The 27126-nt window shown below is 35.2% G+C and overlaps 1 protein-coding gene across 3 annotated transcripts in view; it reads right to left on the bottom strand.

Annotated features, from left to right (window-relative positions):
- The window catches only part of LOC122514783 (protein split ends), a 75974-nt gene extending 50360 nt beyond the window's left edge, over window positions 1–25614 (bottom strand). For all 3 annotated transcript variants that reach the window (XM_043631816.1, XM_043631819.1, XM_043631818.1), the window contains exon 1: window positions 25402–25614. In XM_043631816.1, the coding sequence (XP_043487751.1) occupies window positions 25402–25484 (83 nt within the window). In that variant the 5' untranslated portion in view covers window positions 25485–25614. The remainder of the gene's footprint in view (window positions 1–25401) is intronic.
- Between the last annotated feature and the right edge of the window lie 1512 nt (window positions 25615–27126).

Here is a 27126-nt window from a genome sequence, read left to right as displayed (position 1 = left end):
AGAGAGAGAGAAGGAGAAAAATAGATGACTAGTTTCGCTGTTAACGAGCGATCGTCCTCGAAGGTTCATTCACAATGTTGCAAATAGAAAAATGACGGCAACAGCAGCGGCGGACACCAAGCGTATACAGGTGTGTTGTTTGTGTGTGTTAACGCCGATGTTAACGACGACTATGAACAATGATTTCGAATATTTTCAAAGAAAATAATGTATAATACAACAAGAAAAAAAAGAAGAAAAAAGAAAAAGAACTATGCTATTTTACATTCCACGGCAAGTGAATTATAGGCAACAAGGTGGCAGGCAAAGTACGTCGAGCGGAACGGAAACACGATCTCTCGTTACGCGTTCCTAAGAAGAAGAAGAAGAAGAATAAGAGGAGGAAGAGGAAGAAGAAGAAGAAGAAGAAGTAATAACGGCTGTGTAGGGGAAAGAGAAAGAGAAATATTCGACGAAGCGAGACACGAAGAAAGAGAATATAATCGGAAAAACATGTTCCAAGATAGACGATCATATTTATTTCTTTATTTTCTCTATTATTTTTCTTGACCCCAAGAAGTCTAGAAAATAAAATAAAAATGGCGTCTCGTTTTATCTCCGTCTTCTTGACTAATAAGAAGAGAATACGCAAACACGACACAACGCAACGCAACGTAACGCAACGAGATTGGTTGATTTTCTATAAGTTAATCGTAAATTTGATTGTTGATTGGACTACAGAGAGAAGAATAGGAAAGATAAAACGTTCCTATTGGTCGTAATTGGTTGCTATTACTCTGCATAAGTGTGAATCGTCGGATTAAATTTATATTGAGGTTAGAATAACATTTAAGTGCAAGTAGAAGATGTAATAATAATGGTGGGGGAATGTCAAATGGGATATGTAAGATTATACCTTTTAATATTAAAATTGTACACGCATATATCGTCATATACGTGTATGGTAGGTACGTATTGAACATAATTATTTTAGGTTATGAAGAGTAATCATAAAATGTCATTAGAATGATTGGCAAGAAATTTGAATGGTTATATAACACAACAACATCGACGACCGTTGTTGTTGTTGTTTCTTTCAAAGATAAAAATAAAGAAAGAATGATAGGATAAATGGATAGAGAGAAAACGTAGGGAACGAAGTAAATGTGTATTGTATGGAAAATAGAGCGCATTTAACATGCGAGTAACGTCGCAATTGGCACGTCTTGTCGAGACACCGAATGCTCTTTCGAGGTTAGAAGTGCATTGCACTGTTGCATGCATCATGCAATAGTGCACGAACGGAATGGCGAGTACGACATACGATGAGAGAGAGAGAGAGAGAGAGAGAAATGGCGCGCGCGCATACGCGTATATGTGTGTGTGCGCGCGCGCGCGCGTGAATAAATAAAAAAAGAAGGACAAAAAAAAACCGAAGCCGAAGAAGAGAAATAATATCGAAGAACTTGCATGACCTCATTTACTTGAAACCCGAGAAAAACATGAAAAAAAAAAAAAAAACAGAAAAAAAAACACATCTTCGCACAATTTTCCTGTCGCGATTAATCTTTTTAATTAAACGTTCCTCGGTGTAAGAACAAGGACAAAAAAGAAAGAAAAACGATTTTCTTAATAATAAGGATGACAACGACGATTACGATGACGATCGTAATGATAATAATTTATTTACGGTCAATATAAATGAATTGCATAAAATATTTCATAAAACTAAATACATACATACACACATATATATATAAACCGAGTTAAAATTCGATTCTCGTTAAAACGGCTTTGCATATGGACAAATGTGTGCGTGCTGCTGTTGGTTATGTGTCGAATTCGACATTCGACCTATGTGAATGCGGAAGTACGAAGTTGACCGAATGTAACCGAGTCTCTCTCTCTCTCTCTCTTTCTTTCTCTCTCTCTCTGTCTCTCTCTTTAGGCAAATAGCAGTATACCTACGGTAAAGTGAAAACGTTTGATATATTTATGTTGGTAAGTTGGTAGCAGGAATTTGTTTCGTGAATTCAAGTTAGAGTTTCATTCACTTTAGGAGTAAGTGAGTGAGTGAATAACTGACAGAGAGAGAGAGAGAGAGAGAGAAAGAGAAACGGGGCTTCCCAAATTGCGTAACGATGTCGACGTCGACTGCGAAGACGGATAAGACGGCCACGACTACGACTATGAGGAGAAGGGGAAGGGGAAGGGGAAGTGGGAGGTGATGAAAGAGGAGGAGGAGGAGGAGGAGGAGGAGGAAGAGGATGACGATATGGTTTGGTTCTCTCTGTCTTCTCTGAGGCTAACCTAACCTGCTTCTCTCTTGCGGTCGTCTTGAAAGTCGAGCGCATACATACACACACGTATACATACATACACACATGCATATATACACGGATGATAGATGCACGTATGTAAATCGAGCTATGGCTCTTTGGTCGGAGGCTCAAGATTAAGGACAGAACGTTGTGCAAGAAGAGAGGGTTATCCAGATATGCGTGTATCGAATGACCTCTTGCTTGCTTGCTTGCTTGCTTGCTTTTTATCTGTGGAATAATACATATAGAAGTCAGTGAACGAGAGGAGGAATCACACACACAGTCGATAAAACAGTTTTTTAACCAATCTCTACGTCAAGATGACCCTAAAAAAACAAATATAGGCTACGTATCCGTTAAAAAACACTATACCAGGACTATAAATATGTATTTATCTATATATAGATGTGTGAATGCGTGTATATATATATGTGTAATATATGTTGGTTGAAAAGAATAGAAATGTGAAGAAGGTTTCGTCGAGAGGAATGAATTATTACTAAGGATGGTATTTGGCAAAAGAAACCGTTTCACGAAAAGAACGTATAATAACCTCCCCACTCAGATACACACACCATTCGATACATCGGTTGCGTTCCCCTCGGTAATGTTGGCAGGGATTGGTTGTGGTTGTGTGGTGATGGTGTCTGTGTGTGTGTGTTCGAAAGAGATACGCCTTCCGTGAGAAAATGAGAGGTCGAGCATGAGAAAGGGCTTCTCTCCCTTTGTTCTAAGGCATAACAGACGGATGGATGGATGGATGGATAGATGGATGGGTGGATGGATGGATAGATGGATAGATAGATAGATAGATGGATGGATGGATGGACGGATGGAATTAAGGCTGGATCCTATTACCTTCTTCGGTTGGCCTTTCGTTGATCGTCGTCTGTCTGTAAAATTTCAATATGGCGTCCTCCGAATATAAAACATTCGTTTCAGAGTTTCTTCCTTTCGATATTAACGATCGGTACGTTCTAAAACGTTAAGAAATATGTCAAATCTCTCTTCGAATATGACGATTGCGATATCGCATAACGAACATTTCATTAATTTTCAAAATATATTAAATAAATATATTTTTATTCGCGCGTAATAAAACAATATAAACTGATATTTCATCATGGCCGAATAATGATGATAAATAACTCATTGAAATTCTCTTCACAATAAAATAAGTTTTATCGCATTTATAATACGGGCCACGTTTCCGATAGAAACTGGCCGAGGGAAAGAGAGAAGAAGAACAACGATGAACGCGTGCCACTGGCCTTTTACGAAGAGATAAACGCGACCTTTGGAGTCTTCTCTCTTTTTTTTTTCTTCTTTTGGGAGGGGGGTTCTCTTTACTACTTCTTTTCTTTTTATCATCGTCATTATAATCATCATCTGTTTTTTTCCTTTTCTTTTCTACACAAGTTAACGACGACGAGTCGTCGTAGTCGTCGTCGTCGTCGTCTAATCATTGAGAACGCACCCTGTCGTCAGTCTATCACTCAAAATGGCTCGATATACGGATATGTAAGCGATAACGAATATGGCCTTGCACGTACTTATGCCGGACGATTAAGTCCGAGGACTATTCGCATGAATACAAGTTACGTTTCTACGTATACATATGTATATGTGTTCAACGATGATAACGAGCACGGCCTTGTTACATATGAACTACGTCGTCGTTGTACGTAAGTGTCCATATCTTTTTTTTTCTTTTTTTCTTTTTCTTTGACGTATCTCTACTCATAAGGAAAATGGACTTAAGGAACCTAAGAAAGATCCTTTACATACTGTTCCTTCATCTTTTTTTTCTCTTTCGTTCCTTAAAAATCCGATAAACTCTCTTTTCGTTTAAGTTTTTCTTTTATCACACGTCGTCGTGTATCGTCTTACCGTTAAAACAAGTTAACTTAGGTTAGGAAGTTTTGACTAATGCGTTATATTTTATCATTTTTAAATCTCTGAAGGTTAATAACCACAATTTGATGACGCATGCATATTATATGCGTTGACTTTTTCGAAAATAACCGATATTATATCCTTGTTTCTAACCCCCTGTTACAATAACTCGTAATATTCGTGTACTGTACATCGCATAGCATAGAGAGGGTTAATTAACAGATTTTAAGGTTAGGTTATCATGCAAGGAATCTCCCTGTTAACGATCGTATATCCAACAAAAGGATTCCTCGAATGCCGAGACCGGGCTGAAACCATTAATTATCTATTCTTACTTGGGTAATTAACTCTACGGTAAGATGAGATAGAAAGAGGGAAAGGAGGGGGGGAAAGAGAATAGGACTTCGATCGACGTACGTAGTAGGTACGTAGTACTTATTAGTATTAGTCTCTCAAAATGGCGGCACGCGAAACATTTTAAAACGAATCCCACTATCAACATCTTTCAATTCAACATTTCCAACCAAGTTTTGGTTCTCGTGTTTCGATCTTATTGGTTAATAAAAAGAAATTAATAAAGAATGTTCACACACACACGCATACACTTAATTATTTTCTTCTTCTAATTAATAATATCTAAGATATTAGATAATTGATAAATTAGAAAAGATAAAATATATCGGGGCTTAAATTCTGAATGAATTTAATCGTAAACGATTAAAACTTACTGTGAGAACGAATGGAATATTTTTTGAATAAATATTTCTTTTTTTATTTGTATTTCCTTTCGAAGTCAGCATACCTTGCGTAAAATGTGTGTGTGTGTGTGAGAGAGAGAGAGAGAGAGAGAGAGAGGATATTACGTCACTCGAAGAGTGCCTGCAAAAGTTTCAACCAACGAAACGAACGTTGTTGAAGTTCTCAAAGGTCTTACGTAAGAGGAAGGAAGCCGCCACGTGTCGCAAAATATCACACGAATGGCGTCTTTTGTACCAACGCGTTCCTCTTCTCTAACTCCCACTCATTCTCACTCATCTTTCTAAATTCCCACTCTACTCTACTTTACTTTACTATTCTCTCTCTCTCTTTCTCTCTCTCTACACTTCATCATCAAATGCAACGTGCTAATTTTGAAAGGTGCCAACGTGAAAACTAACCTCGAAAACGAACACTTATCTTATCGAGAAAATGTAAAAAGATAGACACAGAACAATCCATTCAATTTCTTTCACGATAAATCTCGAATTTTATGAAACCTATGTGAAATTGATGAATATAAAATTCCTAATTGTATTTCTTTTACACGTTAGAAAAATTAATGGTATTTTGTAATGATTGATAATCAAGTAAAATGGAGGTGCAATTTTTGTTATTGTCTTATTCTTCTTCTTTTTCTTCTTCTTTACGATCTTCAAGAAGACCTTCGAGTTTCTAATAATCTTTGGTGGTTTTTTCCGCGAAATGTTGGCATTACAAAGAGAGAGAGAGAAGAAGAGAATTTAAGAGAAGTACTTTGCCGTGTGTCTTCTCGTGTCTGTATTTGTGTGTGTGTGTGTGTGTGTGTACGAGAATGAGAAAACACAGGATGGCCTCCGTTTAACTTCGACTTGGCAATAATCTAATGCGTTTATAATGAGTAATTGAATGACTCTCTGGTAATAAGTGTGAGCAATTTACTGGAGAGAAAGAGAGAGAGAGAGAGAGAAACTTAACGGCAAAGAAACGTGTGGTTTTCCAATGTACATAATGGTACACACACACATACATAGATATATATATATAAAAATGTCATATATACACACAACAGATATATTTTAGCCTCGAAACCGAAGCCGACTTGATGAATTACGTAGTCGTGTTTGACAGACTTTTATATAACCTCTCTCTCTCTCTCTATCTCTCTCAAAATTATAAATAATAAAAATACACCGAATAAAATAGAACAGAAAACAATGGAATAAAATCGATGGTTGATAAAATAATGAATAAAATAATTATTTAATGTTAGAAGTTTCCAATTTGGGAAGAAATATGAACGCAAATTAAAATGACGTTTTCTAAAAATGGCGCCACTCGAATCAACATGGCCGCCGATCTAATATTAATATTCGTATTTATACAAAATTAGGTTATCCATCGAAAAAGAAAAAAAAACAAAGATAATTCTTGCTAAAGAAGGATTAAGAATGGTACGGTAAGAAACAAAAAAGCGATAAAATAAATGCATTAAAATCAAGTATTTTATTTATATCCTGAAAGTTTGGTGTCCATATAAAAAGAAAGAGAATTTCCGCGAACTTAACCTTTTTAAAAATGGCGTCACCCGGGGAGATTACCGCTCAATATGGCGGCTACCGATCGGAATATTAAAAAACATTAATATTCCTACTTATCGAAATTTAATTTATGAAACGAAAAAATTGACTAATAATAAAAAGAAAAAGAAATCGTAAATACTAGTCTAAAGATAATAAAATCCAAAATAGAACGATAAAAAAGAAAAAGAGAAAGAGAAAACAAAATAAAAAAAAGAATAAGAAGAAGTAGAAGAGAAGAGAAGAAGGGAAGGGAAGGGGAAAAAAAAGGAGAAAAAGAAGAAGAAAATCGTTGACTCCAAGAGTTTGCTTGGTGCTTTGCTCTCTCGCCGATGGCATAAGTGTGTCATGGCCAGCCGGTAGTAGGAACGACGCTCGTTTAGTCGAGCCAGGAAAGCTTCTGTGCCGATATACGCCGTCCGAAAGGTGAGTGTACACTAGGACGCGATATATATACGTCTTTGTATTGGTATACCTGTACGTAATGTGTGTTTAGTATTTGTAGGTATATATATATATGTATGGATATTTTACATGTAGATATAGATATACATATATGTACATATAGGATAGAAAGAGGGAAAGAGAGGGAGGAGGAGGAGGAGGGATATGTTGTAGAACAGCATTACAGCCATATACGAGGAACGTTGCAGGTGGAAAAGGTTATTACGAGAACCGTCTCTCTCCTCCCCCACCCCTATTGCTACATTACCTACCTCCACCTTTATCCTCTCCTACATGCCAGACGCATTTTACCTTTACGAGCATCGAGCTCCGACTAAAGAAAGAAAGAAAGGAAGAAAGAAAAAGAGAGACGATAGAAATATACCAGCTGTGTATATGTGGTGGTACATATGAACGCGTATGAGTCCAATAATACCGAGAGGACGAGCACCATCTTGTAGAAAAAGAAGGGGATACATGCAAGCAAGCAAGCAACAGCTTTAATTTGTTGATACAGAAACGCGATTCTTCGATTACGTCAGAGAATCTTGGACGTATCTTGAGAAAATGAATGTTTATTCGTGCGAAATTGTTCATCTTATATTGATTCGAAGGTTATTTTTGAGATATTCAAATGTTCGTGCTGGTATCAGAAATAATATCGATTGAGAGAACATCAATTTGTAAACGATTGGTCAATGGTTTGACGATTAAGAGAAGATTTGGAGAGTCCCTAGAATTCTACGCCAATGTTTCTTATGAATATTTATCGGTTGTGTCGGTTGTGTCGTCGCACGGTGCCGTACCGTTTCATTCCGTATCTGACCAATGTATTCTATTCTGACCAGGAAAACTTGTTGTAGCCGTGGAATGGTAGATTCTGATTTGTAAGCTTAACAAGCTCATCTTAAAATCTTCGCAACGGAAAATGTGAATTCTCGTCGAATTGGATCGAAGTCGTTGAACTGTGAAATACACAACGAAAAGTCTGTTTGGAAACAAATAATTGACAATATTTTTAGCTTCGTTACGTTATCATTCGATTTGAAGTACTCGAACGTAAAATCCTGGTTTAGTCTCGTTAAAGATCGAATCCAACAATCCGTAAATGTTCTCAAAGTATCCAACATCGAGAACAAATCGGGGAAGGGGGACTACTGACTCTAAAAAAATAATTGAACGATAAGAATATGGCCGCCATATTTAATCGAATACACTAGCGCCATTTTCTTTTCGTACCGGGGATGATCTCGGAAATGCCGATAAAACTGCTGCTACAAAGTTACATATATAATACATGCATACGTAAATAAAACACATTGCCTAAAGTTCTATCTCGCGCAAGGTTGGATCATTCTTCCGTAATAGAGATTCTATTTATAAAAGTAGTTTATTCATAGCAACTTGAACGAGATGGTTACGGTTATTCTAAACTAACTGATCAGCACAGAAAACAGCACACCTTCCTAACACTCTAATGTCGTCATCATCTTGTTAAACTTTTTTAATCGATTAGAATTCGATTTATAAAGAAAATGGCAACTATGAATGTACATGTCTCCTCTGTTCTTATCATATTATTCAAATCGTATAGAATAAGTAAGCATGCGTGTATACAAAACACGTTGGCTGGGAAATGACCTCCTCTTCTTCCATTCTACATAGTCTATTTCGCTTTCTCTAAATATGCGAAATCTGTGAATTGTAATTGCGAAACTTTCTCAATGGGATCTTCGTTTCTCGGTTGAAGGCATATGCACGCACGCCACGATGGATTAATAATCTGTTTGGCTAAAGTTGAGAAAGCTTTTATATCTACCTAACTAACCTGGTCTCTAAACGAAACGATACATTGTTTACATCGATTTAACAACAACAACAACAACAACAACAACACACCTTGTTTAACCTACTACACCTTTCTATTGCACCTAACATCCCTGCATAGCTCTACCTTTTCTTCTTGACAACATTTATCCAATAATAGTTAAAAATACATCAAAAGTTTATTACAAAAGCAATCATCTAATAAATTTCAAATCCTAACAAAAATGATATCAACATTATTGTTGTTTGTTGTTCCTATAACGTCGGAAACAATTTTCTAACCAACACAAATGTTCAAATTAATCCTAACAATAAGATATTTCTCTCTTGTTTCGTAGAAAACGTGAGAAGAAGTATTTGTACATGGAAACGAACTGAATTTAACCGAACGAAGGGTTTGCGATGTCTCGTCTGTGACGCAAAGAGTACCCCTAGAGAAAATAGGATGGGGGAATCTATCGTTGAACATACAAGCATTCTCTTAACATATATGCACGAATGTGTATAATACGCGTGTGTGTCTGTGTACTACAAACGAAGATATATATCCTATTCTCCCCATCACACACAACGCAAACGGCCCTTCTTCTGGCTTTACCCATTTCTCCTACCCTCCCCTTCGATACTCTATCGTAGCACCCTCCTGTGTAGCCTGGCGACGTTGCCGGGTGTTACATAATAGCCCCGCAACGTTGCCACCTACTCCAACGTTCTCGTTCACACCGTTGCCACGTCCTCTTCCTATTTCTATTACTGCTGTTGTTTGCTGTTGCTGTTGCTGCTGTTGGTTGTGTTAGTTGTTTCTGTTGTTGTTGTTGTTGTTAAATGTTTCATGTATTATAGTAAACTGAACAGGTTAGGTTAGCTTATACCTTCTTAGTTGACTTCTGTTCGTTTGCCTGCTTGATTCAACCTAAGTTGTCCTGTTTGTCTGAGTACCCCCATCAACCAACCAAGTCTCCTCACCGGTAAGAAGACCATTCTTGGATAAAATCAAACTGGAATTTCTATACTCTTCTTTATGTCTCAATGGACAAAAAAAATCAAACAAAACAAGATTAATTCTCTTCGTAAATCGTTAATTGAATTTAATCGTCTATTCCTTTGAAAACAACTAAATGAAATTTAATCGTGGAGAACAATTTCAATTGAGAACTCTTATATTTTGTAAAAACAAATTAAAAATAAGTATAGTTATATATTATCTAACGTTGGAATATTCTCGATAAATAAATCGAGGAAAAAAATATGAGAATGATAATAATAATAATAACGAAAAAGAAAAAAAAGAAAAAAACAAGAAAAATGATCGAAATTAACGAAACCATTTAACTTGTTAGAGTACCTACAATTTTGAGGTTAAGGTATGCACATGTCCATATTTATATATGTACCAACATAGAAAAGCAGGGGGGGTTGAACTCGTAGAAAGAAAAATGCCAATCGATAAATCGATAAAACCGGCATCATCGTTTTTAGCCTATATATTGTGCGCAGTTGTAAACACGTTTCTCTCTCTCTCTCTCTCTCTCTCTCTCTCTCTCTCTCTTTCTTTCTATTTCTTTCTCTCTATCTAATGTTCTATTTGTTCGTCAGTGGAAAGTTTCAGTCGCGACCGCTTCTACACTTTGCTGGACGACGGACTGTAACGATGAGAAGGAGGAGCACAGCACAGCACGCAGAATATTCGTTATATATAGAAGATTACACACACACACACACATACATCCATACACACGCGCGCGCGTGCATACAAATGCATTTACTTATATATACATACACACACACGTGCAACTACTAGGTAGGAGATATTTATGGTTATATTTGAGTGATGAGGTGTGAATAAGTGTGTGAATACGTGTGTGAGTGTGTGTGTAGTTCGTAAAGTAGTAGGATCTTTTTCTTCGTTCAAACTATTATGCGATTTTCCTTTGTCTAAGCTCAGAACAGGCCAGAACAGGCCAGACCTGGTCAGACCTGGCCAGACCAGTACTGAACAGAACAGAACAGATCCGAACAGAACAAGGGAACAGAAGAGAACAGAAACTCCAAGCCCCCAAAGTCCGGATGTCTCGGACTGGTTCCGGATCTTGGATTACTTGAACCCTCGAGGCGTTTCAAACGGAGCTTCGCTCTACTTATTCTTTCTCTCCATACGTGAAAAATATCAACCCAAATGTATGCAAGAGAAAGAGAGAGAGAGAAATACGAATTATACAAATCCAACACCTTTGTTTTCTTTCTCTGTGTTATGTTTTTTCTTCTTCTTTAATACTACAGCAGGTGGTGCTGGTGCTGGTGTTGCCTTGCCTTGGCCCTTATTTTTAGCAAGGGAAATTTATGATATACCTTTTACTCTATTTTATTCTTTTTTTGTAGTATCAACCCTAAAACTACTCTTATACTGAATAATAATTTATGCTAGTAAAAATAATATAAGAATTTTGATAGTTTTATGTAGAATACGTTCATCTGAAAACGACTAAATTTTGTATTCACACGTTGGTACAACTGTAATCGACCAAGTTTCGTTCCTACCAAGTTTCATATCTCTACAATTTCATTGGTTAATCGGTTTATAGTGATTTGACGCAAGATACATAGTTTTCTAGTGATTTTTATAACGTCGAAAACTGACGATCGAAGATAAGTATTTTTAAGCACGAGATTTTATAAATTAACAGAATAAAAGCGACAGTAATGTTGGAAAGATTTGAGACAACTTTTCTCGAGGATTCTTTATCAAAATGGATAAGTGAGATAGTAAAATTCGTAGTACTTTTAAGAGGGAAGGGGGGCAGAATAAACATGAATGAATAAAATTAAATTAGTTTTAGGTTATGTTTAAAAAATTCTTATTATTTTTTGGAATAGAAAGGTATATCATCAAAATAATATTTATTTTTCATTTTTAAGATATGTACTAACATAAGATATTATCTCTCGCGGTACTGTACGTTATCTTCGTTGGATCTTTCAAAGAAAAACAGAATTAGAGGGAGAGAGAGAAAGAGAAAAAGAAAGGGAATATACTGATACGCACTTGGCATTATCTGAGAAAACGTTTTCGCAACGAAATTAAATGTAAACCTATTGCGTATTGAACGTGGGGCTGTGGTGGCTCTCTTTTCCTCTCTATCATTCTTCAAGATACGATAAACATTGCGTCGACTTTTTAATACAATGAAAAAGTATTCTTTTTCAAAGCTAACCTATGCGCTGATATCGATTCAACTTATTCTCTCGCTGTTTTACTTTCAATCGATATACATTTTCATCATTCCGTTATATCGCGTGTTTTACGATTATTACAAGTAGTACGCAGGAAACATAAAAAAGAAAAAAAGAAAAAAAAACAAGAATACGAACAAGGAATAAATAAATAATGCATCGGTAATTGCATAAAATTAATCATTTTTATGATTATTTAAATTGTCCTACGTATACGATGATAATTGAAAATTCGATTAAAATGGCGTCTTTCAAAAAGTCCCTAGGGATAACCTTAAAAATCAATTCGAGTAATTGTAACCTCGATATTCGTGTACATATTTTTTTTAGGTTAAAACAAAAGTTATATAATAAAAATTATTCGTAAAATATATTATTCGAGTGCAAAACCGACATATTAAATTTGTCACGCATTGCAAAAGGAGTGACGAGTACAAAGATTAGATTCTCTCGAAGCTTATCAGATATCCCGTTAAAGAACAACCATAATAATCAGGTGTAAGGAATTTTTTGTCCTATCGTACCGTGACAAACAACGGAGAGATAAGAGAAGAAGAAGAAGAAGCACGGAAGTGTTATACTCGTTTTTCCAATACCTAAAATCCAATCAATATCTTTCTTCGACTTATAATAAATTATGAACTCTATCAAGAATAACCTCAAAATGTTCTTAAACGGGCCGACAGTTACTAGGAGTATCGAATCGTACACTTCGAGTAAAAAAAGAACAAAATTAACCTTAAAAAAGAAAAATAGATATTCTGAAGTAATCTAAAATAGCAGAATAATAATTGATTTTTAATTTAAAATTACCGAAGGATCAAAACTATTAACCCCCACCATTTAGTAAATTTTGTTTTGCACGGTATATAAATGAAAAAAAAAAAAAAAAAACTAAATAATTATTTATAGTGAATAATAATTGATTAATAAAATAACGAATAGCAGAAGACTTTTGGCAAAGGCTGTATATTTGACATACATAATTTCGAATGATCTTCTTCATGATACACGACCATGAACGATGCATCCGTGCACTTCGGATGACCCAGAAGGGTCGAAGAAATTATTATTGCACCTGGAATAATCGATGGGGCCCCTTTCTGCTTTTCTCTACCTGTTCTGTTCTGTTCTGTTCTGTTCTGCTCTGCTCTGCTTACTACAATTGGCAACGTTGCAACGACACGATGAAAGAAGCTTTAGCAATAGGACTATATACAACGGTAGGAACGAGGAACGTTGTGTTGGGTTGCATTGGCAACACTGCGGCTTCTTCCGTTCTCGGGGCCAGCCAGGCAGACGCACGTTTTTTGCTACGTTTCAAGGCCTCACCCTTCGGATTCGGGAACGATTGCTATATTACGTGTGTAAGTATTTATATACGTGAATATACGTGTGTAAGTGTACGTGTACGTGTACGTGTACGTGTTTTTAAGGGACCTAATTGTGTCACGTTGCACACATTTTCTACTCCTCTTTCGTCTTTCCTTTTACCTCTCTTCCCCCCCCCTCCACCCCACCCCACCCAGACTTTTATTCTTCTTCTACCTTCCTCGAAGCGTTATATTCCACGAAGAAGAAGAGGAAGAAAGAAGATTTCCTTTTTAGGCAAGCCTATAAGAATTCTTTTCCCCGTCGATATTTTATTTTTCTTTTCCCTTTTGGGGAATCACTTGGAGGAGCCTGTTTGTTGTTTGTTTCGTACCGATGCACCAACCCAAAGTGGGCCAAAACAGTATTATTCAACGCAGTTATTAATTTATTTCACTTTTTTTTTTCTTTCTTTTTTCATGTTGTACACGCTTCCTAATTATCGTTTTAATTCGGTCAAATTTTTTTCCTTCTATTTTTTTTTCTTTATTCGTATTTAGTGTGTTCCAATTAATTTTTGTCGACTTGTCTATCTATATAATATATATAATCCCCAGTATTATCCAGAAATGATAAAATGTCAGCTTAATTTAACTGCTATCGGGGTCGAGTCGATCAATTTTTAGGTTATACTCTTCGATTTATTTCTATTCGGAAAGAGAAATTATTTAATTATTAACTACGCGAATATATATCCCGACTTTCTCAACGGGATTCAATAATAAAAAGAAGAACAAAATGTTCGAAATTCTTATAAGAAATTCTATAAAAAGAATAACAAAGAGGACATGGTCCCTTGTGAAAATTAAATACGCCTGAGACTTATAATGTATGTGTGTATAAAAAGAGAAAAGGAAACGAGAGGAACGTGATGGAACGAGAAACGCACAGTGTGAACTCAGGAACATGAACTGATGACGCACGCTGTGCGCGTGAAAATGACTGAAACACTGCTAATTCAAAAACATCAATAATATAAAAAGAGAGAGAGAGAGAGAAACACCCATGTACAGTATGTTCCAAAAATTTATAAACTCGAAGTACTACAATGCATTCCAAAAAAAGGAAACATAACCTAAAAAAAAAAGTAACGGAAAAAGAATAATAAATGTTTCCAATAATTTACAATTAGAAATATTTGATGTCCTTCGTTCTAGGATACTACGATTGTAAACATGATTTCTAATATAAAATATTACTAATTGGTAATGTGCCTTTAAGCTTTTATAAAAACATTTCTATCTTTCTTCTAATCGCCATATTAAAGATGGCGTTAAATATGATTGGATTTGTACGAGCATGTACTATAAATCAACGTGAATGTATATTTATATTCGAAGATATAAGTACGCAAAAAACATTACAAGAAAAAAAAGAAAAATTAAAAAAAAAATAGAAAGAACAAAAGAAGAAAAAAAAAAAAAGAAAGAAAAGGCGTACCGTTAATTTTGCCTCATTGCATTTCGTGCAGAACGGGGACACACAAGAATCATTTAAGAACTAATAAGGAAGGTCACTGAACGGTACATGCTCGTCTTCTTCTTCTTCTTCTTCTGTGTCCGATCTTAAACTTTCAACGAGAATGAAAAATCCATATACGTGAAAAACAAGATCAGCTTTAATTTTCTTCCACGCAAATAATATCTTCGTTATAATAATTATGATTATTGTTATTGTTATTGTTATTATCATCATTATTGTCTGAGCAAACAATGGAAAATAATTAGCTATTTGCTTAAGTAGAAAGGTAGAAATGTAGGGAAATGTTTCCTGTTTAAATATGAGAAAAAGCAATGGGGTTTATGAACTCATAAACGATAGTACACATTCGAGGGGTCGATGTTTTCAGGATGAGCGTTCAGTACGCAACATCCTCACCCATCTTCGAAAACTCGGCGCGTTTTGGCCTCAGTTGGTGAAAGTCAGTCGAGAGGTACATAAAAGCAAGCAAGCAAGCAAGCAAGCAAGCAAGCCAGCAAGCCAGTTGCCTATGTGTTTCTAGGTAAATGTGCATATATGTTTGTTAATACATGCATAACACCATGACAAAATATATTCGACGTATATCCCCCTACAAATGTGATGATCGATTTTATTGCACACTACTACAAAACGTTTTACAATTATACCAGAACAAACCTAAAGTTTCGGGACTCGTAGTAGAGTTCAACGATTTGAAATGAAACAAAAATTCTGAAACGAAAATGATTGATTTTTCAAAATCACCTAGATAACTTTCTATTTACGGTACGTGGTATCTAAAAACAATAATCGATAATGACCATCGAATCGAACTTCAGCTACGATTATTATTATTATTTCAGAATATCTATTACGATAATATTTCAGATAGATGGAAATAAAATTTGGACTCCAGTTGAATCCAAAATTCCATTTTACTAACCCACAAACGGCCATTCCACAATTCCAACACTTCCAATGTTCCTAAATTTCCTAGCGTTACCAAGCCCAATGAAAATTCGAATTTAAAGCTAACCTCAAAACTACGCAAAAAGAAAAAAGAAAAAAAAATTGAATTTAAGTAGAAATATCATTGTATAAGGATTGAGAAGAAGATATTTAACATAGTAAAATGATAAAAATAGGTTAACATATATTAGATCTGTGTGAACAGTAATAATATGAATCATTCGTATATCTCACGATTTGATTGGTCACACTCGCGACGAACTACTCGTTCATCCATTTTTCATGCGAAATCATCATCGACCATTTTGTTGTATGCGAGCTAATAAACAAAAAAATAAAATAAAATAAAATAATAAGAAAAAGAAAAAAGAAATGGAAGAAAGAAGGAAATGAAAAAGAAGAAAAAGAAGAAGAAGAGGGCGGTGCTGGTGGTGGAGAGGAGGAAGAGGAGGAAGAGGAAAAGAAAGATATAGAAAAGAGATAGAATAACAACGCGAGTGGTGTACGTCAGGTTGAAGACTAGGCGTCTCGAGCAGAGTAGTCTTTGGAAATACGTCCGAAGCACGTCGGCTAGCAGGGCAACCAGCACACCAGCTAGCCGTTCGTCGACCAATAATATGCCGAGCTCTGAAGAAAGAAAGAAAGAAAGAAAGAAACAAACAAACAAAGAGAAAGATAGATGGAAAGAGAAGGTGAGGAGAAAGAGGAGAAGAGAAAGAGATAGAAAAAAAGAGAGAGAGAGAGAGAGAGAACAAGTGCCGAGGTAGGACGTATGCATGCACGTTCCTTCTTCCGTAGAGGCTGTGAAAGTCGTGTTCGGTCGTTTGCTGAGTCTTTCAAGAAAGTGGGAGAGGGTAAGTGAGGAGGAGGAGACGGAGGTGGAGGAGGAAAAAGGGGAAGAGGGAGGGATTGCGACGTTGCCAAGGATAGTGCGGTGCCATGCACAGAAAGGCAACGTGCTCGATGTGGCAACACTGCGAAAGGAGAGACGCGACACGCGAGAAGAAGGTGGTCGTCGCGCTCGAAGAGTTGGACGACGAGGTGGAGGAGAGGAGAAGGTGGAGGTGGCGGAGGTGGTGGAGAAGAAGAGGAGAGGTGAGGTGAGGTTAGGTGAAATGAGGTGAAGTGAAGTGAGGCGAGGGGAAATGTAAGAGGGAGGCCACGTCGCGTTCGGCCTGAAACGCAATGCCGCTCGTTTGCCAGATACCGTAACAGGGTCGACGGATTAAGAAATTTGGCGGTATCGTCGTCCGTCGTTGTTGCTGTTCTTCTCTCTTTTACTATGCCACAGGTGCTGCTATTACTACTACTGTATTCTTTTCAAAAGAAATATAAAAGAATAACGAAGATAACCAAGAAAAATTTCGTTTGAATTTTCTCGTTCGATAACTCATGCACTAATAAGAAGATCCGTTTGAATATTCGTTAGAAAAATTTATCCAATGAGAAGATCCGTTTGAATATTCGTTAGAAAAATTTGTCCAATAAGAAGATCCGTTTGAATATTCGTTAGAAAAATTTGTCCAATAAGAGAATGCGTTTTAATTCGTTAAAAGAACGACCAATGGAAGGTTAGATTAATCGTTTCTCGTGTCGATCAATAAGAAGACTTTTTTCTAAATGTGAAGAAAGGTTTTTCTTGGATAGTGTAACCCGTCATTGTTCTTATAAGAAATGAATAAGACAAAATAGAAATAAGAAATTAATTAAACAGGGATATGAAATATTTAAATCATGTATTTCGTAGTTTTTTTTTTCTCGGACACATTTTGTTTTCACCCCCAAAAGAACAGAAGCAACGGCAACAACAGCAGTAGCATCAGTAGGGTTTGTAACGCAATTATCTTCACTTTTATCGGTGGAACGCGTTGAGGGGGGAAAATTGTCGGTAACCTTTCGATCTCCGACAAAGCGAATGTCACGATGTGCCTCTTGAAAGTACGCGATGACGATTCTCATCTATCTCTCTCTCTCTCTCTCTTGAAAATGAACCTTGAAAATATTTTTGTAAATTTCCAATAACCGATAAATTTGTCCTCTATTCCAACATACGACAACCCTAGAGTTCTTCTTTCTAGTTTTTCACCTAAAGCAAAATTTCAAGGTCATCGTTAGAGGTTTCTCCCCTCCAACAAAATTAAACCCCCCAAAAAAAACCAAAAGATTCCTGCGAATCTAAACCTTCGGATTCAACTTAAGAAATTTTCAATAAAAAAAAAAAAAAAGAAAAAAAGGAATAAACAAAAATGTTGCAACATTATTTTCGGACATCGGCTGACTTGAAAGAAGACGAAAAAGGGGAAAGTTGATGAGAAATAAAACAGGATGAGAAATGCATGTATGATGTACGTATGTGTATGTGTATGTGTATGTGCGAGGGTGCAAGGGGATGCGACGGGGGTACGGGGTGGGGCGAGATAGGGCAAAGAGCGTAGTCAGGGAAGAGGGGGAAGAGAAGGGGTGAGGGTGAAGACGGGGGAGATGGCCGACAACGCGCGATCAATATACCAAAATAAGCCGGCAAACCGCCACACACGGGGAACGCACGCGTGCGCGCACACGTACGCAAGTATATACAAATATAGTCTTATTCTGCTTACACGCTAGATGATGATTATTATTATTACTATTATTATTATTATGGAACCTTTAAAACGAATATAATATCAAGAAAACGTACATTAAGTTTAAGTCGGTGTACGTATATGTGTGTATGTGTGTGTGTTACAATATTTGTTGAAATTTTCAAAGTTTAAGCCCGAGTTCCCTATAAATTGGTCAATATATTTCACACACACACACATATGTACATATATTTAAATATGTGTATGTATTTGTATATAAGTACGTATAAACTATGCATGGTACTTTCTTTACGGACGAATTCTCATCAAAAGTCTAATTAAATATGTAAAATACAGGCCGAGATAAAAGTTGATTTTTTCCCCCAAAAGTAACTATAAAAAAAAAAAAAAAAAAAAACACAAAATTATTTAACGCACTTTTTGTAAATATTAATTTTTCCGTATTTGTTCATGTAGATTTTTCGAATCGGTATTCATATACTAAATACACAACTTAAACAAAAGTTTAATTACCAATTTAAATATGGCGGATTAGTGTCCAAAATTCACGAGTGACTGTTGTGTGTTCATAAACTGTTGTGTGACTCATTCAAATTTTGTACTTTCTCAGCAAAGATTTATATCTCACCCTGTAGATATAAAATTATATATAGGGTGCGCGCGTATAATACACACATATGTGTATATGTAAATCTCACAGGTGTAACGCGTTATAATATCGTGGCGTACATCCGGAAGAAGAGGATAACATAAACAAACTTTTATCCTTGATTATGTATAACCGTGTAAACTATATGTAAATATATATTACCTACGCGTGGGAGTAATGGCTTTTTCTCTTCGTAGTTATAAAAAGAAAGTTACTAGATTGTAAGAGAGTAGGAGAAAAAAAAATAAGAATTATAGGTTATGTTTTAAATAAATAAATAAATAAAAAAAAACAAGGGGAGATGATATTTTTGTTTCTGATACAAAAGGGATTCGTTTAAAAAGAACAAAAAGAAAAGAAAGTTACTAGATTGTAAAAGAGTAGGGAAAAAAAAATAAGAATTATAGGTTATGTTTTAAATAAATAAATAAATAAAAAAAAACAAGGGAAGATGATATTTTTGTTTCTGATATAAAAGGGATTCGTTTAAAAAGAACAAAAAGAAAAGAAAGTTACTAGATTGTAAAAGAGTAGGGGAAAAAAAATAATTTAAGGTTATGTTTTAAATAAATAAATCAAAAAAAAAAACAAGGGAAGATGATATTTTTGTTTCTGATACAAAATGGGATTCGTTTAAAAAGAACAAAAAGAAAAGAAAGTTACTAGATTGTAAAAGAGTAGGGGAAAAAAAATAATTTAAGGTTATGTTTTAAATAAATAAATTAAAAAAAAACAAGGGGAGATGATATTTTTGTTTCCGATACAAAAGGTATTCGTTTAAAAAGAACAAAAAGAAAAGAAAGTTACTAGATTGTAAGAGAGTAGGGAAAAAAAAGAAGATTATAGGTTATGTTTTAAATAAATAAATAAATCAAAAAAAAATACAAGGGGAGATGATATTTTTGTTTCTGATACAAAATGGGGATTCGTTTAAAAAGAACAAAAAGAAAGAAAATAAAACGATAATCTAATTTTTCTCTACGATTATATAATAATATATATTACAATAATAAACGTTCGATTTGATAACTGTAATAATTTATCGAAGAAAGAAAAACAGAAGAAGCTTGCAAGGGATAGAGATAGCTAGCTAGATAGATGGATGGATGGATGGAATGAAACCGTTGAAAATTTCGAGGTCAGCACTTTCAACTTTAACACGAAAGATTTCGAAGGATGAAGAAGAAAGAAATGTCCTCCTCCTCCTCCTCCACCCTTCTCCTCCTCCTACGGTTCCTCGACTTCTATATCTTTTTCTACAGCGAAACGTGCCGCAAAGAAAAGAGAGTGAGTGAGTGAGAGAGTGAGAGAGAGAGAGAGAGAGAGAGAGAGAGGTCAGCGGCAGGTCGGTAATGTCGGCCGCCATTTTAAGGGCGTACCTTGAAGACCATAACGCACGGTAGACGAGACGTAAGTTTGTAGCCCGGTCTCTACGAACGAACTCTTTTACTAACACACGTTTACAAACGTATATATGTTCACATATATGTGTGAACATATATGAAGAACCTATGTAAAGGAACGAATGTGAACCTACGCTAGGAGAAACGACGTACAAACGTATGAAGGAATATATGAACGTACTAATGTACCAATGTAGGAACGAACGAAGGAACGAACGAAGGAACGAAGAAACCGAAGCAAAGAAGAAACGAATGAAACGAAGGCAATCGCCAGCTGGCACGTGAAGGCGTGTAAGCGCCTCTGGCAACAGTCGGAACGTTCACCAGCCGTCTGCATTTTCGAAGAACGAAAATTTATTGTCGGAAGGATATCTCTTGCCGGACTTACGTACATTTTCAAAAACATCGATTCTCATTTCTTATTTTCTATTCTATCTCACTTTCTTTCTTTCTTTCTTGAGATAACGAATATGTTTTCTTTTCTTCTGTGTTATGGTGGTGGTAATATTGATGTAGTAGTAATAATAGTATTAGTAATATTGATAATGGTATCAGATATTAGTAATAGTGTTATAATATTTGTAGTAATGTTTTAATGACGTAGTTTAGGAATAGTAATATTGGTAATAGTGTTTTTTTTTTGTTATTTAGTCACCGTTGTGTGATTATGTGTGATGGTGGTAGGTTCGTATGAATAGAATGTAAGAAAGAAAAATAAGATGGGAGGAGGGGGGAGGGGGAAGGAAAGAAAGAACGAAAGAAAAGAATCTTCAAAAGACCTTCATTGCAGTTTCATGAGGTTTAATCAAGAGACATAAAAGTCTTCTTCAAGACCCTCGGACATCACTGGTCATCTTGGTAGGGATGTATGCGCAAGCAAGACACTAAGAGTACACTCTTACTTCGTGCGAAAATGGCGGCCCAAGCTACGCCAATGAGACTCTGGATTAATAACTACAGGTAAGTGGTCGTGTCTCCTCTTCTTTCTCATTTTCTTTATCTTGCGGTTGACCAACGAGTTTATTTTTAAACAATTTCCTTCCTTCTTCTTTTTTGTTTTTTTTTTTTTCTTTCTTATTTCATTTTAATGGAATGAAATTTTTTCCGGTATCGTTTAGATAAGAATTTCTGAATTTTTATCATCTTATCTTAATCGATACGAAAAATATAAAATATTATTTCTACAAATCGAATCGTGTACATTAAAATGCGTTGTTAATTAATTAATTCACATTTCTATTGGTTGTTATTTAATCGCGGTTTTCTTTTTTTTATATATATATATAATAGGTTTTTAAAGATTAAATAGAAATGTTTTGTATTTGGTAGCCGAAAGTTGAGAGACACTGAGGTTTACGTTAACCTCCGCAATATATATAACGAAATTCTTTCCCGTTCCCTTCTTCTCGTTTCCTTGTTCTCTTCTTCTTCTTCTTCTTCTTCGTCTTCTTTCTTCTCCTCTTCTTCTTCTTCTCTTTCGACGTACAATAAAATAACTCATTATTCTCTTATCGTCTCAAGCTTATAGCCTCGAGACGAAGTTCATTGCTTACGTAGTGTTTTGTAGGCCCCCGTCAAACTTACTTTTACCTTTCGAATATTTATAAGACGTTTCTTCCTTTACGCGATAAACATCCTAAATTTTCATATATATGGGATAATAAAAAAAAAAACTAACTGATATTCCGGGATATCTTACATCGGACATAATCATTTTAACGAAAATTTATTTCACCACGGCAAAGTACAGAGGACGACTTCTTTCTTTGAAACTTTCCAAATGTGGTCATAAAAATAAACTGTTGTTTTCCAAAACTTTTCTAACCAATTTTGTTTACTTCAAAAATAATTGGAACTACGATATACCCTATGGAACTTAATGACAAACATCTACTTAAACATCGATAAGATTATGAATTACCTTATATCGTGCAATCGCAATTACACAATCCAAATTACGCGTAAATAAGGATTAGATTGAAATTATTCCGATAAATATATTTCCCAATGAAAAAAATCAATTATGTATACGAATACGACCGATAGAATCGGTGATTAATCAACAACAAAACAAAAAAAGAAAAAGAAAAGAAAAGAAAAAAACAAGTAGACTAGTTTCTAAAATTTATGCAAGCTTCCTGAAAGTTAGGTAACACATATTTATCGATACTTTTAACGAACAAATATCTCGTATTAATTAATTCATTAATAAATTAAAATAAAATACGGAAAAAACATTTGAGTAATCAAATATTATATATTGCATGTTTTCTTTATATTTAACATACGTTTTACGAGACCAAATTAGCAAAATTAAGATAACAACACGATCTAGACAGAAAAACATAGAAACCAACGACGTAGAAGATACTTTATGTATAATTAAACATTACCGATTTAATAAAAAATTTCATATTTAATTGAAAAAGAAAACAAACAGAAAAAAAAATAGAAAGAAGGTAGCCGCAAGTTGAGAGCCACTGACGAACAATAACTTCGTACCACCGCGAGCTCTCAAAATGGCTGTCCTCAGCTATTATTACTTCGGGGAAAAAACAAATGACGGTGCGTTCACGCTACGCGAACGGAGTGAGAGAGAAAGAGAGAGAGAAGGAAAAGAAGAGAGAGGAGAGAAGAGAAGAGAAGAAAGAGAGGAATAAGAGAAGAGCCAAGGCCCTCTGCACCAGCAGCACAACTACGACGACTACGACGATCACAACCCGACGACGACGACGATGTGCGCGTACGTGGGTGCTGTGCTTGGCTTCCCCTTTCCGATCGTACACTTTTCAAGATTCCCCGAACTCTACGTACAAAGTCAAAAACATTCTCATCGTTATTAAGAAAGTCGTATTCCGAAAGAGAAAAACGCACAACCCCCACCACCACCACTAATCATCCTGTATTGTGCACATGTTTTGTGAATAACAGGGACGAGGGAACCCTGGGAAGAGAAAAGAGAAAAATTGTTGATTTATCTCGTCGAAGAGAAAATCTCTTCTTTTCTAAACACCTTCCCCCCCTCCAACCCCTCCTGACATTTAATCTTCACCCTGTCTACGTAACACAAATAAAATATTATTTTGTTCTCTCTCCTTCCTTTCCCCTCGACGCCATTTTCTTTTTTCTTTCTTATAAAAGGAATTAATTTCGTAACTTGAAAGAAAATCCCTTTTTCATTACCCCCCTTGAAGGGACACACGTCGTCCCTTGGAAAACGTGTTGGGCATTAACGGAATATCCCTTGTCCATCTTCTTAGTATTCTTTGTACCTCTCATTTCATTTTCTTTTTTTTTTCTTTTCTATTTTATTTTTCAATTTATACGAATAGGAATGGTTTCCAAACCTTTTGTTTTTAATGAACAAAAAAAATAACAATCACATCTGTAGTACTATTATTATGTGCGGTGTATAATTTTTGTTGGAACAAAAAAAAGAATTTATTTTGTTATTGGCTCTTAAATTGAAATAAAATTGAATATCAAAAAGAGATTTGCCCTATAAATTTGATGGATAGACAACAGACCATGATACTTTTTTCTTTTCATAGAAGAATCCCATAGAATTTCGAAATTCCTTTTCTTACGTTTTTTCTTAGATTTTTCTTTTTCATCTTCTATTCTTCTTCTCAAATGTTATTTAAATAAGAAACATTCCTGAAGGTAAAAGTTTTCATGGATTTTCTTCTTCGGCTCGTTTTTTAATATTTTTCTATAAAATCTTATCCCCTCTACTTCTTTTTTACCACCTCTACCCTTCACAAAATTCGGACATAATGTAAAATAGTTTCCCTTTTTAGAAACTTAGATCGTAGATCATCTTTTCCCCTGTTGGGAAATTATTGAACGGAGATATTTAGAGGTTAGGATTTACAATTAACAAAAAAAGAAGATTATAAATCTCGATAGAAATTTTCAAACGTTTTCAACAATATAAAAATACTTATATTATACTTCGCACGATAGAATATGTTTGATTGTTGAATATTATTGAGAAGAATAAAACCACCATACCTCCCAGTCGCCATTTTTCAATGAAAAAAATCAACGGTAATTACTGTTTTCCGTTAACGGAATATTTCTCATCGTTCTTAATAATTTCCTGTATACGTTGGGATATAATAAAATAATCAAAAAGATATTTTCTATAATGTGTGGAATAAATGTTCGTTTTCAAAAAAAAAAATATAACCTAGAAAAATATTATAAATTTAAATAATTACAAACAAATTCGATAAGATTACTTTAAGATTACACCCACTTTAAGAAGGGACAAAAAGTTATAACCATCATTCTCGTATTCAAACGAGACTCGATTAAATAATTTACCTAAATCAAAATTATTCCTTTAAAACTAAGAATAGTAGTGAATGGGGGCGGAAAATAAATAAAATGGCGTCCGTTGATAATGATCAAAATCGACCAATCACAAAACAATTACAGATGCATGCACAACATTATTCAGTCGTAGCAGAGTTTCTTCCAAGAGTAATCTATAACTTTATACTTTTCTAACAATTACAAACGAAATCATTTGAAATATAAATTAACGCGTTAATCGCCACGTGAGTCACCGGTAACCGGCAGTTCTATTCTATCAATAGCAGAGGGTCACGTGGGTCATAAGCGACCAATAACGTTGCATTATTTAATATCTAATCTGAAAATTATGGTCTGTACAATTAAAAAAACATGAGAACGTAAAATAAAAAAGTGGGTGGCAAATCAACAACGTGTTAAATTGCAATCGGAAAACAAGAAAATAAAATAAAATGAAATAAAATAAAATAAAATAAAATATTAGCAACAGCAGCGCCAATAATAGCCAAGAATATTAGGAAGGAAGTCAGCAATTGGAGTTGCTGTTGCTCTCTCGAGTTTGATTCTGTTTGTGCAGCAAATGCAAAGATATATAGATTAAAAAAAAAAAAAAAATGAACAGATGCTTACCGTTTGAAATGCTCTCTTATACGATCCTCTCGGATGTTTTCCGGCAGATTTCCAACCCACAGGTGACGTGTCTCTCTAACCATTTTGCTCCGAACTCTTCATTTGGGATCGGATGTTGTGGTATCGTTTGGCGGCACTGTATAACGACACACAACCACTAGGACCGATGATATAATATATATATATTAATATATATGTATATACACACACACATATATATACATATACATATATATATTAAAAACAACCGGGCTGGATGGGCACTTTTTTTTTTTTTTTATCTTTTCCCCGTTTTTCCTTGTTTCCTTTTACGAACACACCAAAAAATCTCACACCACTTAAATATATTATACTTGTAAATTCTTCTCTCTATTAATTAGAGTAAGATAAGAGGATGAGAGAGATACAAACAACGTTGTTGTGTGAGCGAGTGAGAAAGAGAGAAACAAACAAACAAACGAACAAACGAACAAGTAAAATAGAGGAGAACAAACTGTAAAGAAACTCCTTATTTTTTTCTCTGTATTTTCCTCTCTTATCTTTTTACTTTTCTTTTCTTTTCTCTTCTCTCTCACCTCGTAGAAACAAACGTTCTCTTCCTTTTAATTATATTCTTGTACTTAAAACTCCTTTTTTTTTGCACACTTAATTAATACAATCGTCGAGGAAAAAAACCACGTGCACGCAACGACAAATGCGAAGATGTGAAAAACTCGTTGATTGGTTGGTTGGACGATCGTGTGACGATCGGTCGACGCGTAATTTTTTTTTTTTGTTCGCACGCACAGAGCAAAATCAACAAGAAATGAAAATTAAACACGAAAAATAATAACAATGTATTAATTGATAAGTAATAATAAAAAGAAAAAAATCGACTATATAATAGTAAATGATAATAAACCCAAAAAAAAGAAAAGAAAATATATTATCCGGAGGAAAACGTTCTCCTCTCCGACGCGTGTTACTTGTAGCACTGAATATTCACGAAGAAACACTTTCCCTCCTCCTCCTTTTCAAATCGTATTCACACTTTCCCTTTTTTTTTAGGGATAACTAAAACTAGGGGAAAAAATTAATAACTATTGATGAACCAAAAGCAAGAATGCAATTAAACAACAACAAATTCTTGATGATCACTAAGCACAAGCACTAACGCTGCTGCTGCTGCTGGTAATGATGATGTTGCTGCTGCTGTTGTTGCTGCTGCTGCTGATGCTGTTACTGTTGATGATTCCGCTGCAAGGACTGTTGCTGATGTTGTTGAGAACGACGAAACTACCGCCACAGTCGTTTATGCTGATGCTGTTGCTGATGGCGTTGTTGATTCGATTGGAAAGTATGTATATGACGTTGAACAATAACCCAACAGTATTATTAGCGACGTTCTTTTTGTAATTGTAATTATCGCTATTGTTGTTATCGTCCCTATCGTAATAATAATCTAAGCAACTGTTGAAACAATTAACAACAGTATTCCTGTTGAAATAGTTCCTATCGTTGTTTGCGTAGATAATAAGATTGCTTTTAGATCGGTTTGTTCTAAGTGCGTCTTTGCTGGAACTTGAACTGGTATGATGATCGTCGTCCACTTTAGTAACGTGGTGATCGTTGTAATAATTGCAATTGCGATCGTTGGTGATGTTGTTATTAATTATTCGCCAACGATTGTTGCTGCTGCTGCTGCTGTTGTTGTTGTTGTTGTTTGTGAAGAAGAACAGTATTGGT

Source organism: Polistes fuscatus, unplaced genomic scaffold, assembly GCF_010416935.1.
Source record: "Polistes fuscatus isolate 324 unplaced genomic scaffold, CU_Pfus_HIC Scaffold16, whole genome shotgun sequence".
Taxonomy (NCBI): Eukaryota; Metazoa; Arthropoda; class Insecta; order Hymenoptera; family Vespidae; genus Polistes; species Polistes fuscatus.
The sequence above is the reverse complement of the archived record's forward strand: the minus strand, read 5'-3'. Positions and strand labels throughout refer to the sequence as shown.